Below are 26,508 nucleotides of genomic sequence, written 5' to 3'. Positions count from 1 at the left end.
AGCTGTTGGTGGAGTTGTAGAGGATCAAACCAGCCTTCGGGCTGAATACCCAACATACAACAACATTATAGTCCCCAACTTATTAATAATAATAATGTCATTGACTTTACGTCCCACTAACTACTTTTACCGTTTTCGGAGATGCCAGAATTTAGACCCGCAGGAGTTCTTTTACGTGCCAGTAAATCTACCGACATGAGGCTGGCATATTTGAGCCCCTTCAAATACCATCGGACTAAGTCAGGATCGAACCTGCCAAGTTGGGGTCGGAAGACCAGCGCCTCAAATGTCTGAGCCACTCGGCCCAGCCCCTAACTTATTGGGATCCAACTCATTAGACTGTCATTTTATCTGACCAAGTGTTAAGTATTAAATACAGAATGTAATAAACATTTTGAATGTGCATGTGTTGTGTGTTTTTGCAATCCTCTATGGTCTTAGCTTCTTGAGATTTAACCCCATTTGACTTGTTTTTGTTAAGATATTTGGAATGTTACTACACTCAACTCTCGATTAACTGGGATAATGTAGGGTTAGCACCCAAAGATCTGTGCGTCGCTTTTAGCAGGGGACGCCCTAACCTCTTCTGAGGCACCATATCTGCTTTATCCATATAGGCTATTGTTACCATGGGCTTGCCACACCCAAAGGCACTTTATACCTACTGCCAGGTTCAAAATTAGGCCACCCCAAACATGGAGACAGACGCCTTTCGTAGCCGCTCCTCTGGAGTACGGACACTAAGGGTTTGCCCCCTTCCGCCATCTCCACCGTACCAAAATTCATCTTCTCCACAGTAGATGCCGTTGAGGACTTCACCCATAACCTCCGGAGAGAGGGTGTCCCAATATTTTAAAGCCCCAGGAATTGGGCTACCTGGTGGTCTGCAGGATGCATTGGGTATTTCAACCAGCCCTACATACTGTAGGGGCCCCCTATTCGCCACCTGGGGATGTGTTCTGTAGGGGTCAGGTTCCCCTGGTTACTTTCGGAAGTTAATCTTGCCCACAAAGGCTGAGGTTATTTGCAGAACAGACATTTCTAATGACGTGGAATTTCAGCCAGAAAGGGAAAATTCATTCATGTTTTAGAAAGTTTAAAAACCCATCCTGCACAAAAAAGAAATCACTTTGAATCAACCCGAATGAAAGAAGCACAGACGAGAACCTGTTGTACAAACCAGTGTTTAATCATTTAAGGAAGGAAAATAAAAAGGTAAAACTTGAAGATATTAAATTTAACTAGGTACCCTCCTACAACGTCGTCTAAATTTTAAAACCTTATTTAACCTCCTCAGTCCGTATGTAGCATATATGCTACACGTCATAAAACAACTTCGTGAAGCATATTAATTTTCTTTGGTGATTTTTTAAAGTTATTTGAGCAAAATAAAACCCACTGAATGCAAAAACAGGTTCGGGACTGAAGAGGATAAATGACAATTTTCATAATACTTCAGTACAGTTCACCCACTCATCGATATGGTGAATCATGACACAATACATCCCAAAATCCCAGGCTAAAGAAAAGAAAGTGTTATATCGCTTCTATTCCTCGACTAGCTGATGTACCCGTGCTTCGCTGCAGAATTCTCAGAAAGACTAACTTTGTAGTTTTCCTAACTGAAGTCAACACAGGTCAGTAGGAATGTACCGATTAAAAGCAATGTTATCATATAAAATACTAGTTCAAATTAAAAACCGCACATTGTCTCACTTTTAACGAACAGTACTACTGTTGATATAGATGTTGATTCCCATAGGGAATATGAAACATTTGTTCCAAATGAGTACATTTATAATACCAATATAAATGGTCCGTTATTGGACATTATAAATTTTCCAGCTAACTCGTTCCTGGTTGCCAGCATTTCGCCCCCGTGTACTAGGCTGGGCTCATCAGTTGGTACCTAGCACACCTACCAAGACGCTAGCCAGTGCATACCGTCGAGGCCACTGTGTAGGCTAATTGTAGCCACCGGCAGTGCCAATGCACTATTAGAGACCCTATCCCACTACCAAAAATATATGCCTGCCTGGCCATCTGATGATATAGATGTTGATTCCCATAGGGAATAGTTCCAGAGCTGGGATGACCAGGCCGCAGACTGCTGTGAACACTCGTCTGGCATTATTCCGTTAAATATGCACACTGCTCATTCCAATCAGTGCCTCAGACTAGGGATTCAACAGCTCGAATGCTGTGATGAACCAGTGTGTTATGTACCAGTAGTATCAGAAAATGTATGAACCAGAGCAATGGCATGCTAAAGAAGAATGTTATTTAACTCCCAGCTAGTTCCTGTCAATATTCACGCAGGCAGTTACACTTGGTACGACCAGGCGAGTCAGCCACGTGGCCAGGGGCGCACAGCCGTGAGCCCGCACCCGGGAGACAGCGGACCCGAACCCTAACGTCGGCAGCCCCGAAGATGGCTTTCTGTGGCCTGAGTGATTTTGTCATTTTCTCAGTATTGTGGCAAAGAAATATGACATGACGTTTAAAAGTGCGAGGAAAGTTAACTTTCTGTATATAACTGAGTCAAGGAGAGGGTCAACATTTCCATTTTGTAGTAGGTTTTGTAACTGCACATGGCAGGCAAAGAAAACTTTTCAAGACATAATCACAAAGAAACTAAGGCAATGCCCAATGTGTTGAAAAAACAAGGAACTTTATTTCAGGTGTAAGGAGGAAGACTGACAGTATATCACACATACAGAAGTATTGTTCATGTAGTTTATTATTGAACATAACCAGCCTGTTAATTGTTCCGATCACGCCAGTCCTTTATTTAGGAACAAGTTCCCAGGCTCAAAAATTGCTGGGAAATTTGGCTCTGCCAGAACTAAAACCTTGCCCGTCCTTGCAGAGACGTGCAATGATGAACAAGTTAAGATTATTGCTTGCCCGAAAGTGTGTATTTTCAATTGCAATGGACGTTGGTAACTAAAGTGACTCAAAGTCGCTCTAGATTGTCATTGCTTTTTTGGAACTACATTAAATTCAGAGTTGTGGTTTAGGAGTTCCTGTTTTAGAAGGAAGTGCCAATCTGTTACTCACTTACAGTACTTGAAAGAATACAACATTGCTCTTGGTACAGACAACGCCCCAGTGATGGTAGAGTACAGATGGATGTGGCCGGGCTGTTGGGTAGGGAAATGGGAATTGTTAAAATTATAGGATGCCCTTGTCATTTAATAAATTTAGTTGTTGAAAGCAGATTGACATATCTGCCTGTCAAACTAGATGAACCTGTAATAGATATTTTCTGTTATTTGGAAAAAAGTTCAAAAGAAAAGTTCGAACAGTTTCAGAAATTGCACAATATAGAGATCAGAAAATTTCTCTGCAAGTTGCCTATCAATGGGAAAATATTCATCTTTAGGAGTTCATGATCTTAAAAGGTTATAAATGTTAAAAATTCTTTGTTTGCACTATTTATCCTCTTGAGTAATATTTCTTGATGTTTTGAATAATTTAATGTTGGCTAACGCGAAAAGACAACTCTAATGTCTCGTATGAAAGTTAGCTGCCAATAGGGAACTTCGGATGGCAACAAATATTACAATGTAAACAAAAAGGAGCCAAATTAATTTAACGGAAAAGAGAAGAAATCATAGAAGTGTTGACCAAGTGTTGTTAAATAATGAATGACAAATTGACCTTCCATTGCCCAGTTGAATTGGCCTGCTCTTGTGTGTGTGGTCTAGTGCGAACTGAGATGCTTATTTGGTGCAGAGAATTGGAGCTCTTGAGGAAAGGAGAGAGGCAAGAGTGGAGGAGTTGGGAGTGTATGTGAAGGGACTGGAGGTGGGGAAGGAGGAGTCTTCATTCATTGGGGGTGGGACAATATGTTGTTCAGATGTGCGTTTACATAGAAATGGAATAAAAACTTGTACAGCAAATTTAACTTTTCAATAATTTCATTTAGATTATGTTGTAGATTAATAAATTGATCTATATGAATAATTAACTATAGGGGAATTACTCTGATATCCCATGTTGCTAAGATAATAGAGAGGATACTGGAAAGTAGGATAAGGTTTTCTCTTGTGTACTGGGCCTACTATTGCTACTCTCCAATCATTTGGTGTCACTCCTTCATGCAAACTGTGATCAAGGCACAGGCTATTTGGAGCCACAGGCAGTGCCAATGTACTATGAGAGACTAGGTCTCTTTTACAAAAACTGATGCCTTCTAGCCATCAGATGATAAAGATATTGATTCCCATAGGGACTCAGAACCTAAGCAGTGGCCTCCACTATATACGCTAGCCATGCGCCTTGGTAGGTGTGCTAGTAACTAGCACTTCCAAAATAGAACAAGTGCAACATTTCTGTTACTTAGGAAGCAGTATCACTGAAGACAATAGATACACCAAAGGAATCAATAGCTCTTGCTAAACAGGCCTTTCAAAATAAAAGAAGTATTTTAACAAATATCCATGTAAGTTTAAAAACAAGAAATGCTTTTGTAAAATCCTTTGTCTGGAGTGTACTTCATTAAGGTTGTCAGAGCTAGACTATTGGAAAAAAGGAAATATATTCATTGGAAGCAACTGAAATGTAGATTTGGTGGAAAATGACTAGGACATGCTGGACTGAAAAAAAAGACGAATCGAGATGTTCTAAAGGAAATCGATGAACAATGGAGACTGATAAAGGATATGGAAAAAAGGAAGATAAAAATTGTGGGTCCTATCCTGAGACATAACGACTTCCTAGTAAACGTCTTTGAAGGAAAAGTACTAGGAAAGAAAGGAAGAGAAAGACATACTTCGAGGATGTAAAAACTACAAGGAAGTGAAAAGAACAGCAAGAGAATGGTTGCAGCAACAAGGCTTACCCTTTAGTGTATGATGATTATTTGACAGAAAGTAGTTTGGGCTTGGGAAAGGTATTTCCAGTGAAGCTCCACTTGTAGGATTCCAGCAAGATATAGCAGATATTTTAGAATCAGATCAAATGGACTGTATAGCTGTATGACCTATCCAGGGTTTTAGATAGGGTAGATCACAGGCGATTGCTGACAAAAATGAAGGCTATTGGACTAGACAAAAGAGTGGTTGAATGGGTGGCTACATTTCTGTAAAATAGAACTCGGAGAGTTAGAGCAGGTGAAGCGTGACCTGATTCTGTAATGATTAAAAGGGGGGTTCCGCAGGTCAGTGTTATTGGGCCTTTGGTTTCTCATATATATATAAATATATATATATATATATATTGTGAGATGGACAGCAGACAATGGTATGAATATAAATGTGATAAAAAGTAAAGTTAATTTCACCAAAAGGAAAATTCTTCTCAGTTTGAATTATTGTGTTGATGGGATGATAAGTGTTAATATAAGGAATGATATTAGGTAATCATATTAAAACAAAAGAAAAATCTCACCTTCAACATTCTGCTGTAACACATTTCAAAAGATTCTGTTCTCCTTCTGTACGAGCCAGTTACTGTTCATATTCATTTCTATTCACTACAACTCTCCACACAAAAGTCTTCAAAAAGCATCTTTCTAATTTGTATATCAATGTTTGAAATGAGCAAATTTTTCATAGCCTTCGATTCTTATCACTGCAGTCTGATTTTTGTACAGATTGTAGATAATTCTTCTTTTGTGGTATCTGATCCCAGATCACCTTCAGAATCTTATGTCAGTATGAACAGCAAGAGTGTTCACTTTGCCCCCTGTGGGTGGGGGATGCAGACGAAGAATACACCCGCGGTATCCCCCGCCTGTCATAAGAGGCGACCAAGGGATGATTGAATTAAAAGCCATAAGACTACTTGTAATTTGTACCATCACATAGCGAACACCATGGGTCACAATAGGTTTGTGATTAGTAGCGACGGTGTGTGCTTCCGGCTGGGTTTTACAGTACCTGTGATTAGTACCACTATATGAGCGGCACCATAGGTCTGCCTTGCCTGTGATTAGTACCCACTATTTGAGGAACACCACGGGATAGTACGAGTCCAGTTAGTACACTTATGTGAGGAACATCATAGGCTTGCATTGCCTGTAAATGGCACCATAGATCTGTGTTACATGTGCGCATTGCCTGTGAGTAGTACCATAATATGTGGAATACCACGAGTCTACGATACTTTTGATTAGTACCGCAAGATGACAAATACCATGGTTCTACTTTACTAGCGATAAGTACCATTACAAGGGGCCGATGACCTGGATTTTGGACCCCTTTAGACTACAAGCATCATCCTGCCTTTGCTGGCAGGACCTAATGTTAACAGTGCACTATGTCTTCTGGTATAGGCTAGAGCAATTTTGTTACTTTCATAGATCTGGCTCTGTCTTATCCTTGGCTTTGACAATATGAAAGTGACTGAGGTATGAGCGATGCTAGTAATGTCAGTCCTTATGCAGCCAGTCCCTGCTATGAATGGTGTGAAAATGTTGCTCATAGGGTCAGTTGGTGCATGCATTTCAGTGGGCTTGGCAGACTGATATGTAATAGCAACTCTGGCTCGGTGAGGAAAGAAACGGGAAACTACCTCACTCCTCATTTCCCTAGTACGCCTCTTCAGTGATGCCTAGGCCATCTATGACAGCTGATGGCAGAGCTATTGAGGATCCCACCAGCGGAATCGCTGACAGACTGTACATACATACATACATCATCGATTCAGTATTGTGCTTTAGAAGCAGTCCCTTGGTCAGTAATACTATTGTTTAACGCTAGTTTCTGGGAATGTGGGGCATTGGGGGTTGGATCCACTGATTGTTTAAAATTTATATCCATCCATTCATTCTTCGTCCTCACGTTTTGAATTCTGGTTAGTGGGGGATTTTGGACTTTTAAATTGTCATTATATTTCATTTCATTTCGTACCATTAGGGGCTGATGACCTAGATGTTAGGCCCCTTTAAACAACAAGCATCAGAGGTCACTTTGAAGCCACACTTAAATAATCTGGAGAAAATAATGAAATAATTGTATACATACAGTCATTTATTTTGATACAGTACAGCAGTCAAAAAGTTAAGTCATTGACATACAACAAACACAAGATATGTAAGTACCATCACAGTATAAAATGTTTCAGTAAGAGTACAGATATACAGTATATATATATTTAAAAAAAGATATAAATGCATTACTGATGAAGGAATTTTGGGCTGGCATTTATTTACAATTCATCCTTCCTCTCAATCTTGACGAGTTCCACTTCGAATATCAATGTTGCATCTCCCGGGATCTTGGGAGGCGCTCCGGACGCTCCGTAACCCAACTCGGAAGGAATGACTAGCTTACGTTTCTCGCCCTCGCACATGCTGGAACAGAAAAAATGTGTTACACTATAGTGGCTTTGTAGTAGCAACTTATTGAGAATGTTTAAACATACAGTGAGAAACCAATTTGTTATGAACAGAATATTCCCATCCCCTAGTTCCAGATCACATGAAACTGGAGAGACAGCAAGAGTAATCATTTATTATATTCCAAATAGTTCTTTTTTAATACATGCACAATTTTTCTCATTGCAGTTAGCTTGTCTGTTCTTCTCCTTGTCCGTCTCACCCTCTTTGGGGTACGCTAGATCTATCAGTGGTTAGTTAGTCGTGTTTTCCTGTCCTCCCAGTACTTTTTCATCCTTTCAGATCTTGCCTTCCTCTCTTCTTCAGAAATTCTGTATAGTCGTTTGGGCTTCACCCTGTCCTGAAACCTCTTTATTTTATCTTTGGTTATTACATTAAACATTAATTAAGCCTAATAAATGTTTACACCCATTACACAATTTTTTTTTTCCACCCTAGATGTTACAGAGTAAAGGGTAGGATACATTATTTGGTATGAACAAAATGAAAATTGGCCTCGAGAATATTTACAACAAGACTGACCCTTGTTAATGAACATCACAGAAGATGCTGGAAATGGTCTCATCTAAAGAAATGAAAAACTGAGGATCCCAAAGTCCTGACTCCACTTCACTCAGAAACCCCCAGCAGAACTCAACCCGCGAAGGTTCATCTGGATGCTTTAAAACATGCAATTTGTAAGGATACAGGTGCAGGTCCTTTTTAACAATGTTTCGGCATTGAGGTTTCATCGGACTTCGTTCCAGGTTGTACTTCACTCGAGCAATGTTTTCTGACGCTCAAACTATTTTCGAATAGTTACGGCTTTTATTCGCTCCAGAGCTCATTTCACGCCATTTTGCCACTAAGTTTTGCATTGCAGATTTCCCTGGCAGTTTCGCCAAAACACTTGTGGTGTCTTAAACCCTTGCACAAACAGTCCAGCACAGGTTTTTCATGAATCGCATAACACTTGACACCGAACACGCACTGTTTTATCGTTGGCACTATTTTGTGTTACATTCAGCTTGTCACTACACACGTCTGCTCCTCTCACTCGCACGTAATGATACAGCGACGTACTCGGGAGGTGCGCAAACGCAGACATGAGACAGCAACCGATTGATGGATCATAATCAAGGTTTCCAGCGTTTCCTGTGTGGAGAGTTCTCCTGTTCATTAACAAGGATCAATTCCACGTTATATTTTCATGGGGCAATTTTATTTTGCTCACCCTGTATAATGTATCCTACCCTTCATTAGTTGAATTAATGCTTACTTTATTATTTCTTATTTGTGAGAAAACTGCAATACTAACAACTATACATCAAAAGAAAGGTCTTCATCACAGGATTACTAGGAAAATATTTATTTATTAAGTCCTTTAATAGTGTAAAATAGTAATTTATTCCAATAATACAGTGCTTAGGTCATTGCAGTTAACTGTATCTGCCAGTAGATGGCTATATGAAAGTTGACTATGCAAATCTTTCTATGTTAGTGCAACAGATGATTATATATCAAAAAATCATTTATTATGAAACTTACATTGAATTATTCTATGTAGGGTTAATGAAATCTGTATGCACTCCCAAGCACAGCATTTTGCTGCAGAAATGGTAAGTGGACATTTTAAGTTGTGTTACCACAATGATTTGGTTTATTTTCTTCAAGCTCAAGTAAACAACGTACTTAAAGTTATGATGACACATGATGATTTCAGTAACCATGTAAGGCAGTTTAATAGTACAATGTCCTCTGCATCCTTCTCTGCTAACCATAGCCACATTAGGTCCTTACTGTTTTAAGATTCAGGGGATGGTTCATAAGTACATTTCAGATTTACTGCCTGCAGAAAATTGCCGAGCATTATACGGCCAGCTTTATGTGATAGATTCAAATCTTGCAAACAGAATTCATTATGAAAGTTACATAAATTGCCAAGGTTCAAAAACTATGTATGTACAGCCACAAAGGAAGGGTAAGTTTAAAGGCAAATAAATGGTCTTCCGGAGTTCAGTATATTTTCATTTATTTTACTTATGCTTCCTGTATCATTTAAAAAAAAAGCCAAACCCTATGGCGCAACAGCCCCGAAGAGCTATAGCCTGCCAAGCGACCGCTGCTCAGCCCAGAGGCCTGCAGATTATGAGGTGTCACGTAGTCAGCATGACAAATCCTCTCGCCCATTGTTCTTGGCTTTCTAGACCGGACCTGTATCATCAGTTTCTTTGTTCACAGCTATTGCTGTGACAGGCCACTAGTATAAACAGTATGTATTTTTTAATATATACAAAATGTTGCTGTCCTACCTGGTGCAATCCACTATTTGCTTAATAATTTTCCAATAGTATAAAATTATTTATCTCCACTCTTATCTCTTTCTATCCCATCGTCGCCACAAGACCTATCTGTGTCAGTGTGACGTAGGGTAAATTGTTAAAAAAAATCTTCTCCCTCTATTTTTGCTATGGAATCACTACCCAGGTTGGTAAGCGAGTCTATCCCTCAATAGACATGCCTTTTCCGTTATTTCTCCACTTAAACAATAATTCTCTGGGCCCTCAGCTGAGTCCTGGCATTTCTTCCACTTACTTGTGCCAGGCTCCTCACATTCATCTATCCTATCCGACCTCCCTTGGTTAACTCTTGTTCTTTTCCAACCCGACACTATTAGGTTTCCAAGAGCTAGGGAGTCTTTCATTTTCATGCCCTTCGTGGCCTTTGTCTTTCTTTGGCCGATATCTTCATTTTTTGAAGTGTCGGATCCCTTCCATTTTTCCCTCTGATTAGTGTTATATAGAGGATGGTTGCCTAGTTGTACTTCCTCTTAAAGCAATAATCACCACCACCACCACTACAATAATTCTCTACATACTAACATTGATGCTTTGGCGACCCTTACCTGTAGACATGATATGGACTTTTGAGCTTATGCTGTGTCAAGAAAACGAGGTGAAACTCTTTAAGTTTCGCAGAGAACTCTGCTCCGCGTCTTCAGAAGAAAATCTCTTAACAGTTCACGGTGAAGTCTTCTACAATAATGAGCGTTTGAATTTAAGAATGCCTTGATGTCGAGAATGCAGAGATTTTCTTCTGAAGATGCAAAGCACTCTGTGAAACGTAGAGTATCACTTTTTTTTCTGAACACGGCATAAGCCCATTCATGTCTACAATTCTCTTCATGTTTCTCTCTTTGACCCGTATTCTTATTGATACTCAATAACACCACCACACCAAACCTCTTAATTCTCTATTTGTAAGCCTTTTTTTCTTGACAACTGTTTTGCTAATTACACAGAATTAATTTATTAAGACTTATTCACAATAAGTCAAAAGGCAGTCTAGCAGCCTTTGTGGTTATGCTGGAAGCTCCAAGGGATCTGAGTGCCCAGCAGCCAAACTGATTTCAGCCTGGCAAACATCAGCCCTCCCCCTGAAGGTGGGGGAGCAGTAGAATACCTCCACAGTATCACCTGCCTGTTGTAAGAGGCGACTAAAAAGGGACACCAGGTGCTCTCTCATGTCGGTAGCGTGGGTTGGCGACTACGAAATCTCTGAGTGTGGCAGCGATACTTGCACTTAAAACTTTCCTCTCTGACCTCTCTCAGCCAACGCATGTTCTCTTGCAACCCTGGCGGTATTAGATTTGCAAGACCTAGCGAGTGTTTTGTTCTTACGCCCCTCATTGCCCTTCCCCTTTTTTTCCTAATGCCTTCATTCCTTGAAATATTAAGAAAATAAATGCTGTACAAATTGACGAACTCACCGTATTTGGTATGCCAGAGAAGAGAAGGGGAAGTGGGGTGTATGATGGAGATAGATGATGTTGATTTCCATAGGGAACCTGAAATATTTGTCCTGAATGAGTAAATTTATAATACCAATGTAGTTGGTCCGCTATTGGACATTATAAATTTTCTAGCTAACTCATTCTTGGTTGCTAGCGTTTTGCCCCAGTGTGCTAAATTGGGCTCATCAGTTGGTAAATAACTCACCTACCAAGATGCATGGCTAGTGGATACCGTGGAGGCCATTGTGTAGGCTACTTGGAGCCACCGGCAGTGCCAATGCACTATGAGAGACTTTGTCTCATTTTCAAAAACTGATGCCTGCTTGGCCATCAGATGATATAGATGCCGATTCTCATAGGGAACCTGAAATATTTGTCCCGAATGAGTAAATTTATAATACCAATGTAGTTGGTCCGCTATTGAGCCCAATTTAGCAATTAGTTCTGAATACTGGTTAAGGATTCCAGACTGAAATAGTTGTAAGTTGACCGTTTAGCCAACCTGATCTCATTAAGGACTCTGCGAACCAAGGGTAAAGGTAGGCTACTAATCAAAACAAGTGAATTGCTAGAACCAGATAAGGGTGGTTAGCGGATGATTTTATATTGTATACAGTAGAAAATGAGTTCCAGGACTGTAAGCGACTGCAGGGGATTTAAACAATGTTGTGAGATGGGCAGCAGACAATGCTATGAATGTAAATTGGATAAAAAGTCAAGTTGTAAGTTTCACATCAGGCCTCCCCCTGAGGGTGGGGAGCGGTAGAATACCTCCACAGTATCACCTGCCTGATGTTGATGTAAGAGGTGACTAAAAAGGGACACCAGGTGCTCTCTCATGTCAGTAGCGCGGGTCGGCGACTATGAAATTTCCAAGTGTAGCGTCTATACTTGCACTTAAAACTTTCCTATCTGACCTCTCCCAGCCAAGTACCTACATGTTAATATAAGGAATGATTTTCAATGGGGTAATCATACTAACAAGGTTGTTACAAAAGGTTACAGATCTCTTAACGTGATTATGAGAGTATTTAGGGGTTGTAGTAAGGATGTACTGGAGAGGGTGTATAAGTCTCTGATAAGACTGCAGTTAGAATATGACTCAAGTGTATGGGAGGTACCCTCACCAGGACTACTTGATACGAGAAATGGAGAAAATTCAAAGGAAGGCAGCACAATTTGTTCTGAGTGATTTCCAACAAAGGAGTAGTATTACAAAAATGTTACAAACTTTGGGCTGGGAAGACTTGGGAGTAAGGAGACGAGATGCACGACTATGTGAAATGTTTTGAGCTGCCCGTGGAGAGTTGGCGTGAAATGACATAACTAGAATAATAAGCTTGAGTGAAGCTTTTAGAGGTTAGGAATCCAACATGGCGTGGCTCACAAGGCTGCCATCTTAGGAACTTACGTCCAGCTAGTGACAAGACTACTGAGATGGGGTCAAGCAAAGGGGTGCCTGGGGGCTTTAGCCACAGGGTTACAGCTGCGAAGTGGCCCACAGGCTTCTAGTATAGTCTATGACAAGAACATGAGAAAATATGTCTTTGGCACTTATTATATTAACATCACAGATAATACAATTATGTATGTATGTTCAATCTTCAGCCCTAAGGCTGGTTGGATCCTCAACAGCTCTGCCATCAGCTGTCATAGATGGCCTAGGCATCACTGAAGAGGCGCACTAGGGAAATGAGGAGTGAGGTAGTTTCCCGTTGCTTTCCTCACCGAGCCAGAAGTTGCTATTACATATCAGTCTGCCAAGCCCACTGAAATGCATGCACCAACCGACCCTATGAGCAACGTTTTCACAGCATTCATAGCAGGGAATGGCTGCACAAGGAATGGCATTACTAGCATCGCTCGTACCTCAGTCACTTTCATATTGTCAAAGCCAAGAATAAGACAGAGACAGATCAATGAAAGTAACAAAATTGCTCTAGGCCATACCGGAAGGCATAGTGCACTGTAAACACTAGGTCCTGCCAGCAAAGGCCTATATAATTATGCCATGAAATGTCATTTTCACTCTGCTGTTTCATTAATTTGATGGAATATAGCAGCAGTGGGTCACATTACATGAGCTCTATCGTAGACAATGGAAACTGCCCTTTACCAATAGGAACACTGAAAATGGTCGCATTCCAGAAAATAACGTATATATTTCAATTTTTATATAGGCCAACTAAGAATACTAATGGGGGTGAATTGGTGAGTACCTCGCAAGCATAAAGGAAGGACCTCAGCTACTTTAGGTATTGTTTCATTTATTTAATTTTTTTATTTTTTTTGCTAGTGGTTGTTTGTCACACCGACAAAGATAGGTCTCATGGCGACGAGGGAATAGGAAAGGCCTAGGAGTTGGAAGGAAGCGACCGTGGCCTTAATTAAGGTACAGCCCCAGCATTTGCCTGGTGTGAAAATGGAGAACCACGGAAAACCATCTTCAGGACTGCCGCCAGTGGGATTCGAACCCACTATCTCCCGGATGCAAGCTCACAACCGCGCGCAGGTATCGTTTCACATCATTTTTACATATTTCTCGCCTTCCTAAAAAATCCGTACCTGCTAGTTTAGTTTGACCACCCTCTTAGACCGTGAATGTATTTTACCACTCCAACCCATAGGGGCGGGGAGGTTAGCTGGATAAGGGGCAGGGCAGAAGCGTAACATTTCATTACCAAGAAACTACTGCTCCTATATCAGGAAGATTCAATGCATTCGACTGTACAACTACTTTTATTCCCATCATTATATTCCTGGAGTTACAATGACTTACAGAAAATAACTTCTATAATGACTGAAAGAAAGATTCAGGGCCACAAGTCCATACCACATTGCTCTCGCTCGAAAGGTTATGTATGAATCGTACGAAAGGGAAAGATTCGGAACAAACTCCTTGTAAATAGGCAACTTATAGGTTATGTTTAGGGATTTCAAAGTAAAACTGTAATTAACTTGGTAATACTGTTTGTTCACGAATCACAGTCTTTAAGATATCGCCTTACCCCATTAATCCTTGATCCCAACCTTTAATAACTTGGCCTGAACCCAAGGTGAAGGTTAAAGGTTGTCCTCGACCATAACTGCTGTCAAATTCTGTTCCATCTTCCAAAGTACCCTGCAATAAATTAAAAAAAAAGGTAAGTATTCCTTCCTAACAATAACATAGATTGGAAGGAGATCCTTACAACTATTCACTCACTTTATAATGCATATGGAGGAAATCGCCTTTTTTTGATTTTATTGTACAATTTTCGACTCTCTTCTTTACGCCAATTTGAAGCTTCTTCTTCATGTTTGCACTCTTCTCATCATCGCAGGATGCGAGGTGAATATTTGCTATACAAACTACTGCTACTAAAACTACACAGCTCCGAAGGGAATACATTGTTCCGTAAATAACAGCAATCTCACGTTTCTGGTTATGTTATCAATATCAAAAAATCAACAACAGAGCCATGCCGGTTGGAACATGTGATTGGTGACAAGGAGCACGTGAGTGGCCATCCTACGACACATGCGACGATGCGACATATCTTTCCTGCGCCGTGCTTGAACCTTGAACTTGTGTTGGATCTCTTTCCCTCAAACACTATCGTCGAAAATTATCATGACGAAGATATAAACAAAATGTTTAATTAGCGTGCTGTGCTTATGATTGTGGCATTTTGGAGGTGGCTGGTAGTCCTAAAGATTCAAGGTTTCAAGATGATTTCGGATCGCACCCATGTCTTATTATGCAATCTAATCACGAAAGTGTATGTGACATAACCTACATTCCTTCGATGAGTATAGTGTCGTAGTACCGTACTCTTTAAGTGGGACGAATTTGTAGATTAGAAAGTTTTGGTGTTGGCGCCTTCAAAACGAATTCAACGAAGTAAACAGTTGCTACGTTATTGAATATATTCACACGCCGTAAGACAGTTAACTGCGGAGGTTACGAGTGACATGAAATTATCTGACAAGTTTAATCTATCAACATTTTTATTACTTCATTGGAAATGAAGTGCAGTCCTTAACCTTCACCCTGACATCTCAGACATAATGTGGCCTGCCCGTAGACTGTTGAAATACAGTCTGTTTGCAGGTGCATCAGCAGGAACACTTGCATCTCTTAATGCCAATCAGTATGATGTTGATGCCATTGGAATCGTGAGACTTGGAAGAGCTGCAGCAACTGTGAGTTAACATGCTGTAAAATTACTGGTTCTGAGGATAACGTACCCTTTTATTAACTTCGTATAGAACAATGTTTTGTGTATGTTTACAGTTTAGAACTTACCTTCGTCTCGAATCGGCTATGTATAGGCATTAGTTTCAAACATCTCAGATATTTTTGGATTTTACTTAAATATCTAGAGGTAGCTGGAGTGAGTGCTATGGTTTTTTATTGCTTTCTGGTAATTGATTTGTCAGCTGTTGTTGTTGGGGTAATCAGTCCATAGACTGTTCTGATCCAGCCCTCCATGTCACCATCCTATGCTACCCCTTTTCATAAGCATATACTACTACCTATATCTACTGTTACACCAATCTGTTTGTCACATTTCTTTTTCTCTATTCTTACTGTTTACACTTTCCTCAAAAACTAACCAAACAAGTTCTGGGTGTCCCAAAATGTGTTCTGTCAAATATCACCAAATTCTCCTCGTGCCACTTCAATTCAGTATCTCTTAATTTGTGATCCGATCTACCAGTTTCATCTGTGGGTTCCTATTTTCACACCAGACAAATGCTAGAGCTGTAATATAATTAAGGCTACAGTTGCCCTTTTCCACCTCACCATCACTGAAAATCTTCAGTGTATTAGTGTGATTTTAAAAATGTAACAAAAAAAAAAAATCACCTTCAGCATTCTTCTGTAACACATTTCAAAAGCTCTTGTTATCCCTCTGTAAGTGCTAGCCATTGTTCATATCCCACCTCTTTTAAGACATTCCCTAATGTAGGCCTAATATTTCTTGCATCACTTGACCATTCGACTGCACTCCATTACTTTTGTTTTGGATTTATTTATTTTCATTGTATACTCCTTCTCCAAGACTCCATACATTCTAAAGTAGATAAAATAGTATCCTTGGCAAATCACAGAGTCTTAATGATAGAAGTTATTTCATGACAGAGCAGTTTTTCTCATCTGGTGAAAAAATTATGTTTTTGTTGCTTAAGATAATCTGGCTTTCTAGTGATATATTTTTTGTATTCATAAATGAATGGTCCCTTCATGAGATCAGCCTACACCAGCCATGTTTGTTTATAATGTAGCTTCACCTACTCCTTGACCCTTGTTTACAGATTTAAGGAGAATGCAGGATAATCATCCCCTTAGGCCATTCAAAAAATATTAGAAAAGGACAGTGCAATGAAAGACAATAGAATGTCCAATATTATTGAATTGCCCATCAACTACATTGAGCTATTCTTGGACCACACTCAAACTTATATTATTAATTTATTAAGGAACACAATTTGTGCAAAATAAAATTAGCCTACAAGTGCACATCTCTATTAAATTAATAATGTGCAAAAGATAAGATGCACTTCATTCACTTAAGAACGTGGTAACGTTCACAGATTCTGTCACACAGCTCACAGACACAAGTCGAGTTTGGATCGTGGTATAAGTTTTCTAGCACATTTTATGATGGAAGCTGTGCACAGCCAAGGAGGTCACAAAGTCCCGATTCACGTCCATCCATGCTTTGTTCATTTTGGCCTCGGTTGAGTAGAAATCGATCCAAATTTCTCTTCTTTTCAATGTCGTTTCTTCCAGGACCCTATGCCAGTTGGTCGTAGAAGTTAGAACAAACCGGAATCTTAAGTCCTCCGTTAAGAAAGGCTCCCAAGCAAGCCTGTACACTAAAGTTGAGCGGCTGAATTAAGATACACCGGGTACAGCCTTTCCCCTTTAAGTATCTAGCTTTTACCTGCTCCATTGTTAGAAGATCTCCAACGTTTTACTTATCCTATATCAAGTTGCTTATATGCCATACGTAAGTATTGGAACGATTGGAACACCCATTAACAGTCTCTAAGTAATTAATCACAGTGAATTTGGATATGCCTTCATGGAGTGCATTTTGGCCTGGCTGATGGCCTGTTGGTACAATTACAATGTAAAATATGGAAAATGTGTGTGTTTCAGGTGTTCAACATAGCTTTCATCTACAAAACGACCCTGTATGCCAAAGACGTTGATTATTCATCTGAGGAGTATGCGGAGCTGAAGTCCAAAGTAAGTAGTAACATGATATCATGATGTTAACATTGATGCTTGTAGACATGATATGACCGAGCTTGATAGCTGCAGTCGCTTAATTGCGGCCAGTATCCAGTATTTGGAAGATAGTGGGTTCGAGCCCCACTTTCAGCAGCCCTGAAGATCGTTTTCGTGGTTTCTCATTTTCACAACAGGCAAATGCTGGGGCTGTATCTTAAATAAGGCCATCGCCGCTTCCTTCCCACTTCTAGCCCTTTCTTCTTCCATTGTTGTGTCGGTGCGACATAAAGCAACTTGCAAAAAAAAAAAAAAAACATGATATAGGCTTTTGGGCTTACACCGTATCAAGAAAACAAGGTAAAACTATTTGCATTTCACAGAGAACTTTGCTCCATGTCTTCAGAAGAAAATCTCGACTATCCACGAGGAAGTCTTCATTATTCACAATCGTCTTTTTGAATTCTTGTCAGTGGATTGATTTTGGTATTATTTTTAACTTTCAGTATCGTGGTTTGGGTCTGCTGATTATTTTAAATTCATATTCATCCATTCAGAGCCTCCGTGGCTCAGACGGCAGCGCGTCGGCCTCTTACTGCTGGGTACCGTGGTTCAAATCCCGGTCACTCCATGCGAGATTTGTGCTGGACAAAGCGGAGGCAGGGCAGGTTTTTCTCCAGGTACTCTGGTTTTCCCTGTCATCTTTCATTCCAACAACACTCTCCATTCTCACTTCATAGCATTTATCGGTCGTTAATAAATCACTTTGTGAGTGGCGACCCTATCGTACTAATAGCCTATATATGATTCATTCATTACATCCGTGACCCGGTCAATGACTGGAAAACAGGTTGTAGGTTTTCATTCATCCATTCAATCTTCTTCATCACATTTTGAATTCTGGTCAGTGGATGAATTTTGGACTTTTAAACTGTCATTAAATTTCATCTAATTTCGTACCATTACGGGCCAGTGACCTAGATGTTAGGCCCCTTTAAACAACAGGCATCATCATCATCTGTTCTCTAACTTTCATTATGATGTCCTCAATCTCTTCCTTACTTTCAGCAACCAAAGTGGTGTCATCTGCATACCTCAAGTTGTTTATTTTTAATCCACCAATCTTAAAACCATGAGGTGACTCATCCCAGTCCAGATTTTCTCATAATGTACTCAGATTAAACAAGTAGGGCAAAAGTATAAAGTTGAATTACCCCTCAGAAATTACAAAATTGAGCCATTTCTGATCTGTAGCGAAGCACGGGTACTACAGCTATATTTCGCACGGCTTTACTTCGAAATTGACGTTTTTGCAAAACAAATTAGCATCGCCTTACCTCTGTTACCAGTGTACTACTGCTGCGAGAACAGCTGACAATGCAATATGACCACAGTAAACAGCCCTCGTAAAATGTAATACCGTACTTAGAAAAGCCAAATTGGGATTGAAAACAAATTCACAAAAACTACGCTTACTATCAGCATCCAACACTAAAAAGTGAATACATTACTAAGAACAAAAGAGAATGAGGAAATAACACATCACTTACTGCTAATGGCTGGCACAGGAAGGAACACTCCACTGATATCAGAGTCACTTTCTTGCCACTTGTCTTTCCTGAACTACACTGAGACATGCTAAACACTAACCAATACACGGACGTAAATATAAACAGCTCTATTTTTATACACTGAACTATTAACCTGTATTATACTAACTTATGCTATGCTAAACTGTAAACTACGCTATACTGTACTATACTAGACAGATAAAGACTTTTTTTTTTTTTTTTTTTGCTAGTTGCTTTACGTCGCACCGACACAGATAGGTCTTATGGCGACGATGGGACAGGGAAGGGCTAGGAGTGGGAAGGAAGCGGCCGTGGCCTTAATTAAGGTACAGCCCCAGCATTTCCCTGGTGTGAAAATGGGAAACCACGGAAATCCATCTTCAGGGCTGCCGACAGTGGGGTTCGAACCCACTATCTCCCGAGTACTGGATACTGGTCGCACTTAAGCGACTGTAGCTATCGAGCTCAGTGAGATAAAGACTAATATGAAAAACACGAATTACTAAAGGAAAATGCAAAAGATCGCGAACGGTACCGAATACTATATATGCTGAGCGAGATAGGTTAACCACGTGGTGAATATTATAAATACTACAGTTGGCAACTAGGTTTCGAGATAGCACTCTGCCGATATATGGCAGCTGGGGATTGGTTGGATGTCAATGTTTCAGCGCATAACCACCAGACAGAGCCAAAATCGGCCAAAACGTCGCTTTAGAATAAAAGCAGTATAGTAGGCCATACTACTTCTTTTTCAGGTCCACAAAGAGGCAGCAGAAAAGTTACTGGACTTATGTTGTACCAACAAAGGAGTATACATCAAAGTTGGTCAACACATTGGTGCTCTTGACTACTTGGTTCCCAAGGAGTATGTGGAGACTATGAAAATACTACACAGCCATGCTCCTTGTTCAAAACTGGAAGAAGTCTACCAGGTGCTCAAAGAAGATCTTAAGCAGGATGTAAGTATGAAGAGTAATATCTTGACCCTCCTCCCCTTCTTAATCCTTCTGAGCGGGAGCATTTAAAAACCTAGTCTTCACTGGATACGGGAAGGGATTTCACTGGGCTAGCATACCTGTGCACAAAACTGTTTTATGATACCATATCTGTTAATTTCCAACAAATTTTTATTATATTGGAAATAGCTTTTCGGTCCACCATATAAAGTGTATTTAGTCATGTTGTCGTTCAAGTGAGGTAATTTGCATATGGATTCAAATTTGTCTAAAGATATGAATCAAATAAGGGGTGTGACAGTGGTACAATTTTTCAAGAGCAAGACCTAAAATTTAGTTTCTGTACTATTCCCATCAACATGAAGAGGGCTAAGGTAATATACATCTCATTTTCATTGACTGGAATCAATTCCCTTACCCTAGATCTAAATGCAAATAATATTCCTCGGGACTTTATGTACCGCTAAGTGTAGTGATTTGTTTCCGTTACACTCAGCTAGATGAGTTCAAATAAAAAAAATAGCCTTTTGAAAGACTTTACTGGTTACACGGCATTTAGAACTAAACCTTGGGGTGAAAAGCCCTTACAAAATGTTTATTTCTTACGTAATTATCCGTGTCATCCCAGTAAAAATTACACGCAGCTCTACCACATCTAGCACGAATAGTGTCAGAAACAACAGTCTCTTCTGTATCTTTTCAGCCTCATCACGGACTGATTTGGCTACATCAACATCACTGTCATCGGAATCATCACTTAAAATTATTGCTACTATTCTCGTAATCACTAAAACGCCCATTTAACATGCCTTGTATAGCATCGCTAGAAAAATTATCCTTGTTTACCAACGCCATTGCGAGAAAAATACACGAGCAAATAGTCTATGAATTTTACACATCGATAACGAGATGAAAAATCATTAAAATGAATCAATAGATAAATGAAACGAGAAAAGAAAGCTTTATCTAGATTGCTGTGAAGAGACCTCAGACATAGTTCGAAGGAAACTCGCACAAATACTTATAAAGTTTTTAGAGGTTCCACCTATTCAGTACAAAACAATGTTGCCTGAATGTATTACAACATATTAACTTCGTTTAGCAGTACTAGTTTCGGCGTTTCTTTAGCACCATCATCAGCTGCGAGAAAGTCATGAAAATTTGGCAATTAATATAAAATATAAATCAACATTTTGTACAACTAACTCCTATAGACCTTATATTAAAATATACATTTAGATAAAATACTAAGTTATTATTTCATATTTCTACAAGTTCACAAACTTGTGGGTAAAATGTCACAATTATATTTTAATATAAGGTCTATAGTAGTTGTACAAATATGTTGATGCATATTTTATAATAAATGCCAGTTTTTCATGACTTTCTCGCAGCTGATGATGGCGCTAAAGAAATGCCGAAACTGGTACTGCTAAATAAAGTTAATACCGCATTTCACGGTATAATCGTCGCCACCGCGTAATCGTCGCATCCTTTATTTTCAATACAAAAATCGGACTTTAAACCTTTAATTACATAATCGTCGCACGTCCAAATTTTGTTCACTAATCTGGTTAAAAGGTAAATGGAACTGCAACGTAAGTTGCACATGAATGCGCAATTTAAATACGTGTATGGTTTATGGGCAATTTGGCAACACAGTCACGTTTGTGACATGTTGCACAACGTATAAATAAATAATACCGGTATATGTACGACTCATGGCTTACCGGTAGACTATCGGCAGTTTGACAACGGGGTCGCGAGACAGTGTACTATTTATTCACCACCTACATATTATGAGTTCCCATTTGAAATACGTAAGGCTGTAAGTTATCGCTTATCGGCAACGTCGCCAGGAAATACCGGCTAGGTAGGTTGAATGGACCTCGAACCAGCCCTCAGATACAGGTAAAATTCCCTGACCCGGCCGTGAATTGAACCCGAGGCCTCCGTGTAAGAGGCAAGCACGCTACCCCTACACCATGGGGCCAGCTCCTGTGTTATTGCACGCGAAGTGAAATCCAAGACGATAACGCAGATTTCCACGGAATTATTCAGCCGAATTATTTACGATGTCTCAGTTGTCATCGCTAGACTCTTATCTTACTACTACGTCATAAGTGTCCGGGCATGGGATGAAAACTTTTATCCAAGCAGTCAAGATAATTATTATCCAATGCTATTAAAGTTTTATTTTATAAACTCGTCAGTAATGTAATGTAAAATCATCAATAACTGGGAAGAAATATTAACCTAATTACCGTATGTTTAAAAGAAATTGAAAAAAATGAATGTTTGTTACTGACGTCTCGGAATACAGTCAACTATACAGTAGATCTACACCGCGCTAGCTAGAGCTCCGGTTTGCGAGCTTTGCGCAAGCGCAGTAGTGTGTCGCAACCAACGAGTTAAACTGATAAATTGTTGCATGCTTCCTTGCTGCCTAACAGTATTGGCTGCTCTGGAATGGACAGATCACAGATGCATTTATTTGTTTCAGATTTACGTGATTACTGTAGACATGTGTGCGTGAGAATTTAAGTTTTTAATTTGTGTTTTGGGTGTTTGCAGAAATAATTTGTTTTAATAGTGAACAATTACGGAAAGTCATTTATATCGCAAAACATTAACGTGTGAAACATTTATAAGCGATTATGGGTAAATATAGAAACTATTCTGCGGGCTTCAAGCTAAGCGTAATTGCCTTCGTGAACAGCACGGGAACAGAGCTGCAGAAAGAAAATTTTCTGTGAGTGAAAAGTTGGTGCGTGACTGGCGGAAAGTAAAAAAACAAGCTAAAAAGCACAAACCCTTCTAGACGCGCGTTTAGGTCCTAAAACAGGGAAGTTTCCTATAATTGACGAAGAAGTGTTTAGGTACGTCAGTGAAATACGTAACAATGGCTGCAGTGTATCATATGAAATGTTACAAATTAAGGGACAGGAGGTAGCGCGCAAACACAACATACCGGTAACTCAGTTTAAGGCGACTTGTGGGTGGATTAAGGGGTTCATGCGACGTCACAATCTGTCAATGCGAAGGAGAACAACACTAAGCCAAAAGTTGCCTGCTGATTACATGGACAAGATTGTAAATTTTCACCGATTTGTCATACGTTTGCGCAAGGAAACTTCGTACTTGCTTTCTCAAATCGGTAATGCCGATCAGACTCCAATCTTTTTTTATATGCCTCGCAACAGCACTATTGCGCTAAAAGGATCACGGAGTGTATTAATGAAAACCAGCGGTAGTGAGAAGTTGCGATGCACGGCAATGCTAGCCATTACAGTTGACAGGAGAAAGTTGCCGCCTTACATCATTTTCAAGAGGAAAACGATGCCTAAGAATATACAGTTTCCCCGTGGAATTCATGTACGAGTGCAACCAAAGGGTTGGATGGACGTAGAACTCATGCTGGACTGGGTTAAAACTGTGTGGAATAGAAGACCTGGTGCACTACTAAAACAACCAGCTCTGCTTGTTTTAGATAGTTTCCGAGGTCACCTCGTGAACGAAGTGAAGCAAATTCTCACTACAAATAAGACACGACAGATAGTCATTCCTGGTGGCCTAACATCTGCTTTGCAGCCACTAGACGTATGTGTTAATAAACCCTTTAAAGACCACTTACGTCGATTTTACAACGAGTGGATGATGAGCGGCGATCAGCAATTGACGCCCGCCGGAAATATCAGGCGTCCACCCTTGGACTTGTTATGTTCGTGGGTGAAGAAGAGTTGGGATCTTATACCACCTGAACTAGTCTCCAAGAGCTTCAAAAGGACTGGGATTTCGAAGGCACTAGACGGTTCCGAAGATGACGCAGTGTGGCAGGGAGACGAAGAATCTGATACTGGTATTAACAGAGGCGAGGACGGCACATCAGATAGCGAAACCTGCGATAGCGACACCGAAGATTTGGAATAAATTGCGTACCGGTAAGTCCGCATTTCACAACAAAGCGATAATTTTTTGCAAGTGTAATATTTTAACTTTAATACTCAAATTAATGACAAATTAACTTAATACGTTCATTTTTATTTTCAGGTTGGAAAAACGTTCGCCGAATTGTTGCGAAAAATTATGAATTTTGTTTTAGACTATTTTAATTATTTTGATGTATAAACGCGAGTATTACGTGCATCTTAAATTTGTATCAAATACAGTTTAGTTATAAATACATTTTTTGAGTAATACAAATACTGGTATTAAATATTCATCGTATAATAGTTGCACCCTACAATTTTTTCGAAAATTTTGTAATAAAAAGTGCGACGATTATGCCGTGAAATGCGGTATTGTACATATTGGGTTAGATTTGTATATATGCGTCATTTTTTCAAGACATCCTCAAGCTTATTCAGATTATGGATTTAATGTACATTCAGCAAAAGAAGCAAGTTAAAGAAACTTTTATTCTCTACAGAATAAAAAAGGCTTTAAAAATAAACATTTTTTAAATATATATAACAGCTATCAACTTAAAAATAAAGAATATATTGATTTTCTTGCTTTATCCATTGTTGCAATCCATACATTCAGGAAGCTGATGGTTATTGTTTGTAGTAATAAAAATCTCTATCTCTGACTATGTACACCCTCCGTGTTGATGTTGCATAAAATTCTTCTGTCTTGTTACAGCCACATACAGTCTTTACCTCCTTCGAGCCCGAACCCCTCGGAGCTGCCTCTTTAGCTCAGGTGCACAAAGCTAAACTTCAGGATGGAACCACCGTAGCTGTCAAAGTGCAACACCCGTACGTGAAAGGGAATTCCCTCGTGGACATGAAAACTATGGAGGTGTTAGTGAAACTAGTGTCGTGGGCATTTCCGGACTTCAAATTTGACTGGCTTGTCGAAGAAACCAAACGTAATATTCCCAAAGAGCTAGACTTCACTCAGGAGGGAGAAAATGCCGAGAAGATCAGTCAGATATTTCAGGACTGCAAGTGGCTGAAGGTATAGTAACAATTTCTTTAAAAGTTTAGGATACCTACAGATACTCAAAAAAGTATTCGTACACGCCACATTATGCGAGAATGGGATGTACATGTGCATAGATTTATTGACAAATATCAAAAGGTAATATAAATAAAACACGGATTGCATAGTTTGGAATGTTAGTTGTTTATTACCATCAATAATTGCTTACAATATGAAGGTACGTCTGAAACAGAAAAGACAACCGCATTCTCGTCTAAAGAATTACACACTACATCCTGTCTGAAACATTTGTTCACTTTTCAATACTTCGTCGGGTTCCCCTTTGCCTTTATTATTGCCTGTAGTCGAGGAATGGAAGCAACTAAGTTCTCGGTAACCGGTGGCTCAATGATGTTCCATTCCTGTCGGAGGTTACCCTGGATCATAATTTTCTGCCCAATATCTCCCATACTTGTTCTATCGGATTGATATCGGGGTACTGAGTGGGTGTAGGCAGATGATTTGGCACATTGTAAAGTATCCACATCTTTGTATTATGGGCAGTGTGTCCTGTAAGAACATGAAATTATGTTCCAAACCAAGTTTCCTACCACTGGGTATAAGATGTGTTTTGAGAATATTTATGTAGCATTTGTGATCCATGGTTCCAACTGTAAAACACAAATTTCCAACTCCGGCAGTACTCGTGGCCCCGCAGTCAAGAACGGAGCCTCCTCCATGTTTGACTGTAGGAGTGAGATTTCTTGGGTCCAGTTCTGTGTTCGATTTTCGCCACTCTAATCTTCTCCCAATGGAACCAAATACGTTGTATTTATTGTCATCGGTGAAAATCACACGTTTCCTAAATTGTTTCATCTTATCCACATCTTTTAAAGCGAATTCTAGGCATTTCTTGGGGTTCCTTGCACTAACAAAAAAAATTCTCCTAGACACTCAACCATTATACCCTGCTGTTTTCAAGGTATTTCACCCCCTGTGGTTGGGGGATGCAGACGAAGAATACGCCCACGGTATCCCTTGCCTGTCGTAAGAGGCGACTAAAAGGGGCGACCCAGGGATATTAGAATCATGAAACTCCTTGTGATTAGTAACACCATCGGGAAACACCATGGGTCGCTTTTCCCTGCGCATAGTACCACTATGTTTGCAGTACCTGTGATTAGTAGCACTATCTGAGCGGCACCATGGGATGATGGAACTCATGGTTCTGGCTTGCCTATGATTAGTGTACCCACTATGTGAGGAACACCATGGGACAGTGCGAGTCCCTGTGGTTAGTACACTTAGGTGATGAACACCATAGGTTTGCATTGCCTGTCAGTGGCGCTGCAATGTGTGAAACGCGGTAGGTCTGTAATACATGTGCAAATTTCATTACCTGTGAGTATTACCATAATGTGTGGAATACCGAGTCTACGCTACTCTTGATTAGTACCGCAACATGACAGATAGTATGTTCTTGCGATAAGTACCATTATGAGGGGCCGATGACTTGGATTTTGGACTCCTTTCGACTACAAGCATCATCAATTCAGTATCGTGCTATAGAAACAGTCCCTTGGTCAGTAATACTATTGTTTTACACCAGCTTCTGTGCATGTGAGGCACTGTGGGCCAGTTCTACTGATCGTTTTTAAATTCATATCCATCCATTCATTCTTCGTCCTCACGTTTTGAATTGTGGTCAGTGG

General features: G+C 39.9%; 2 protein-coding genes across 3 annotated transcripts in view; one reads left to right on the top strand and one right to left on the bottom strand.

Annotated features, from left to right (window-relative positions):
* Positions 1–6,959: 6,959 nt before the first annotated feature.
* Positions 6,960–14,613, bottom strand: LOC136885102 (peptidyl-prolyl cis-trans isomerase FKBP2). Its single transcript, XM_067157556.1, has 3 exons — positions 14,323–14,613; positions 14,126–14,238; positions 6,960–7,300 (listed from the first exon to the last, which is right to left on the bottom strand). The coding sequence occupies exons 1-3, from the start codon at positions 14,506–14,508 to the stop codon at positions 7,156–7,158; spliced, it is 444 nt and encodes a 147-aa protein (XP_067013657.1). The 5' UTR covers positions 14,509–14,613; the 3' UTR covers positions 6,960–7,155.
* Positions 14,614–14,668: 55 nt separating this feature from the next.
* The window catches only part of Adck1 (aarF domain containing kinase 1), a 31,716-nt gene continuing 19,876 nt past the window's right edge, over positions 14,669–26,508 (top strand). The window contains exons 1-4 of one of the 2 annotated variants that reach the window (XM_067156949.2): positions 14,669–15,302; positions 17,269–17,358; positions 19,670–19,873; positions 24,515–24,832. In XM_067156949.2, coding sequence (XP_067013050.1) covers positions 15,168–15,302; positions 17,269–17,358; positions 19,670–19,873; positions 24,515–24,832 — 747 coding nt within the window. In that variant the 5' untranslated portion in view covers positions 14,669–15,167. The remainder of the gene's footprint in view (positions 15,303–17,268; positions 17,359–19,669; positions 19,874–24,514; positions 24,833–26,508) is intronic. The other variant, XM_067156947.2, reaches the window with a different exon arrangement.

This window comes from Anabrus simplex, chromosome 13 (genome assembly GCF_040414725.1).
Source record: "Anabrus simplex isolate iqAnaSimp1 chromosome 13, ASM4041472v1, whole genome shotgun sequence".
NCBI classification, from domain to species: Eukaryota; Metazoa; Arthropoda; class Insecta; order Orthoptera; family Tettigoniidae; genus Anabrus; species Anabrus simplex.
This window is presented reverse-complemented; position numbering and strand designations above follow the sequence as displayed.

What these genes read in the sequence shown, in the direction of transcription:
- LOC136885102 (XM_067157556.1), bottom strand. Translation starts at nt 14,508, where the DNA reads ATGTATTCCCTTCGGAGCTGTGTAGTTTTAGTAGCAGTAGTTTGTATA. An exon ending in TCCTCCATATGCATTATAAA is followed by an intron (nt 14,239 to 14,322) that starts GTGAGTGAATAG and finishes AATTTATTGCAG; the next exon opens with GGTACTTTGGAAGATGGAAC. An exon ending in TGGGATCAAGGATTAATGGG is followed by an intron (nt 7,301 to 14,125) that starts GTAAGGCGATAT and finishes TTTCTGTTCCAG; the next exon opens with CATGTGCGAGGGCGAGAAAC.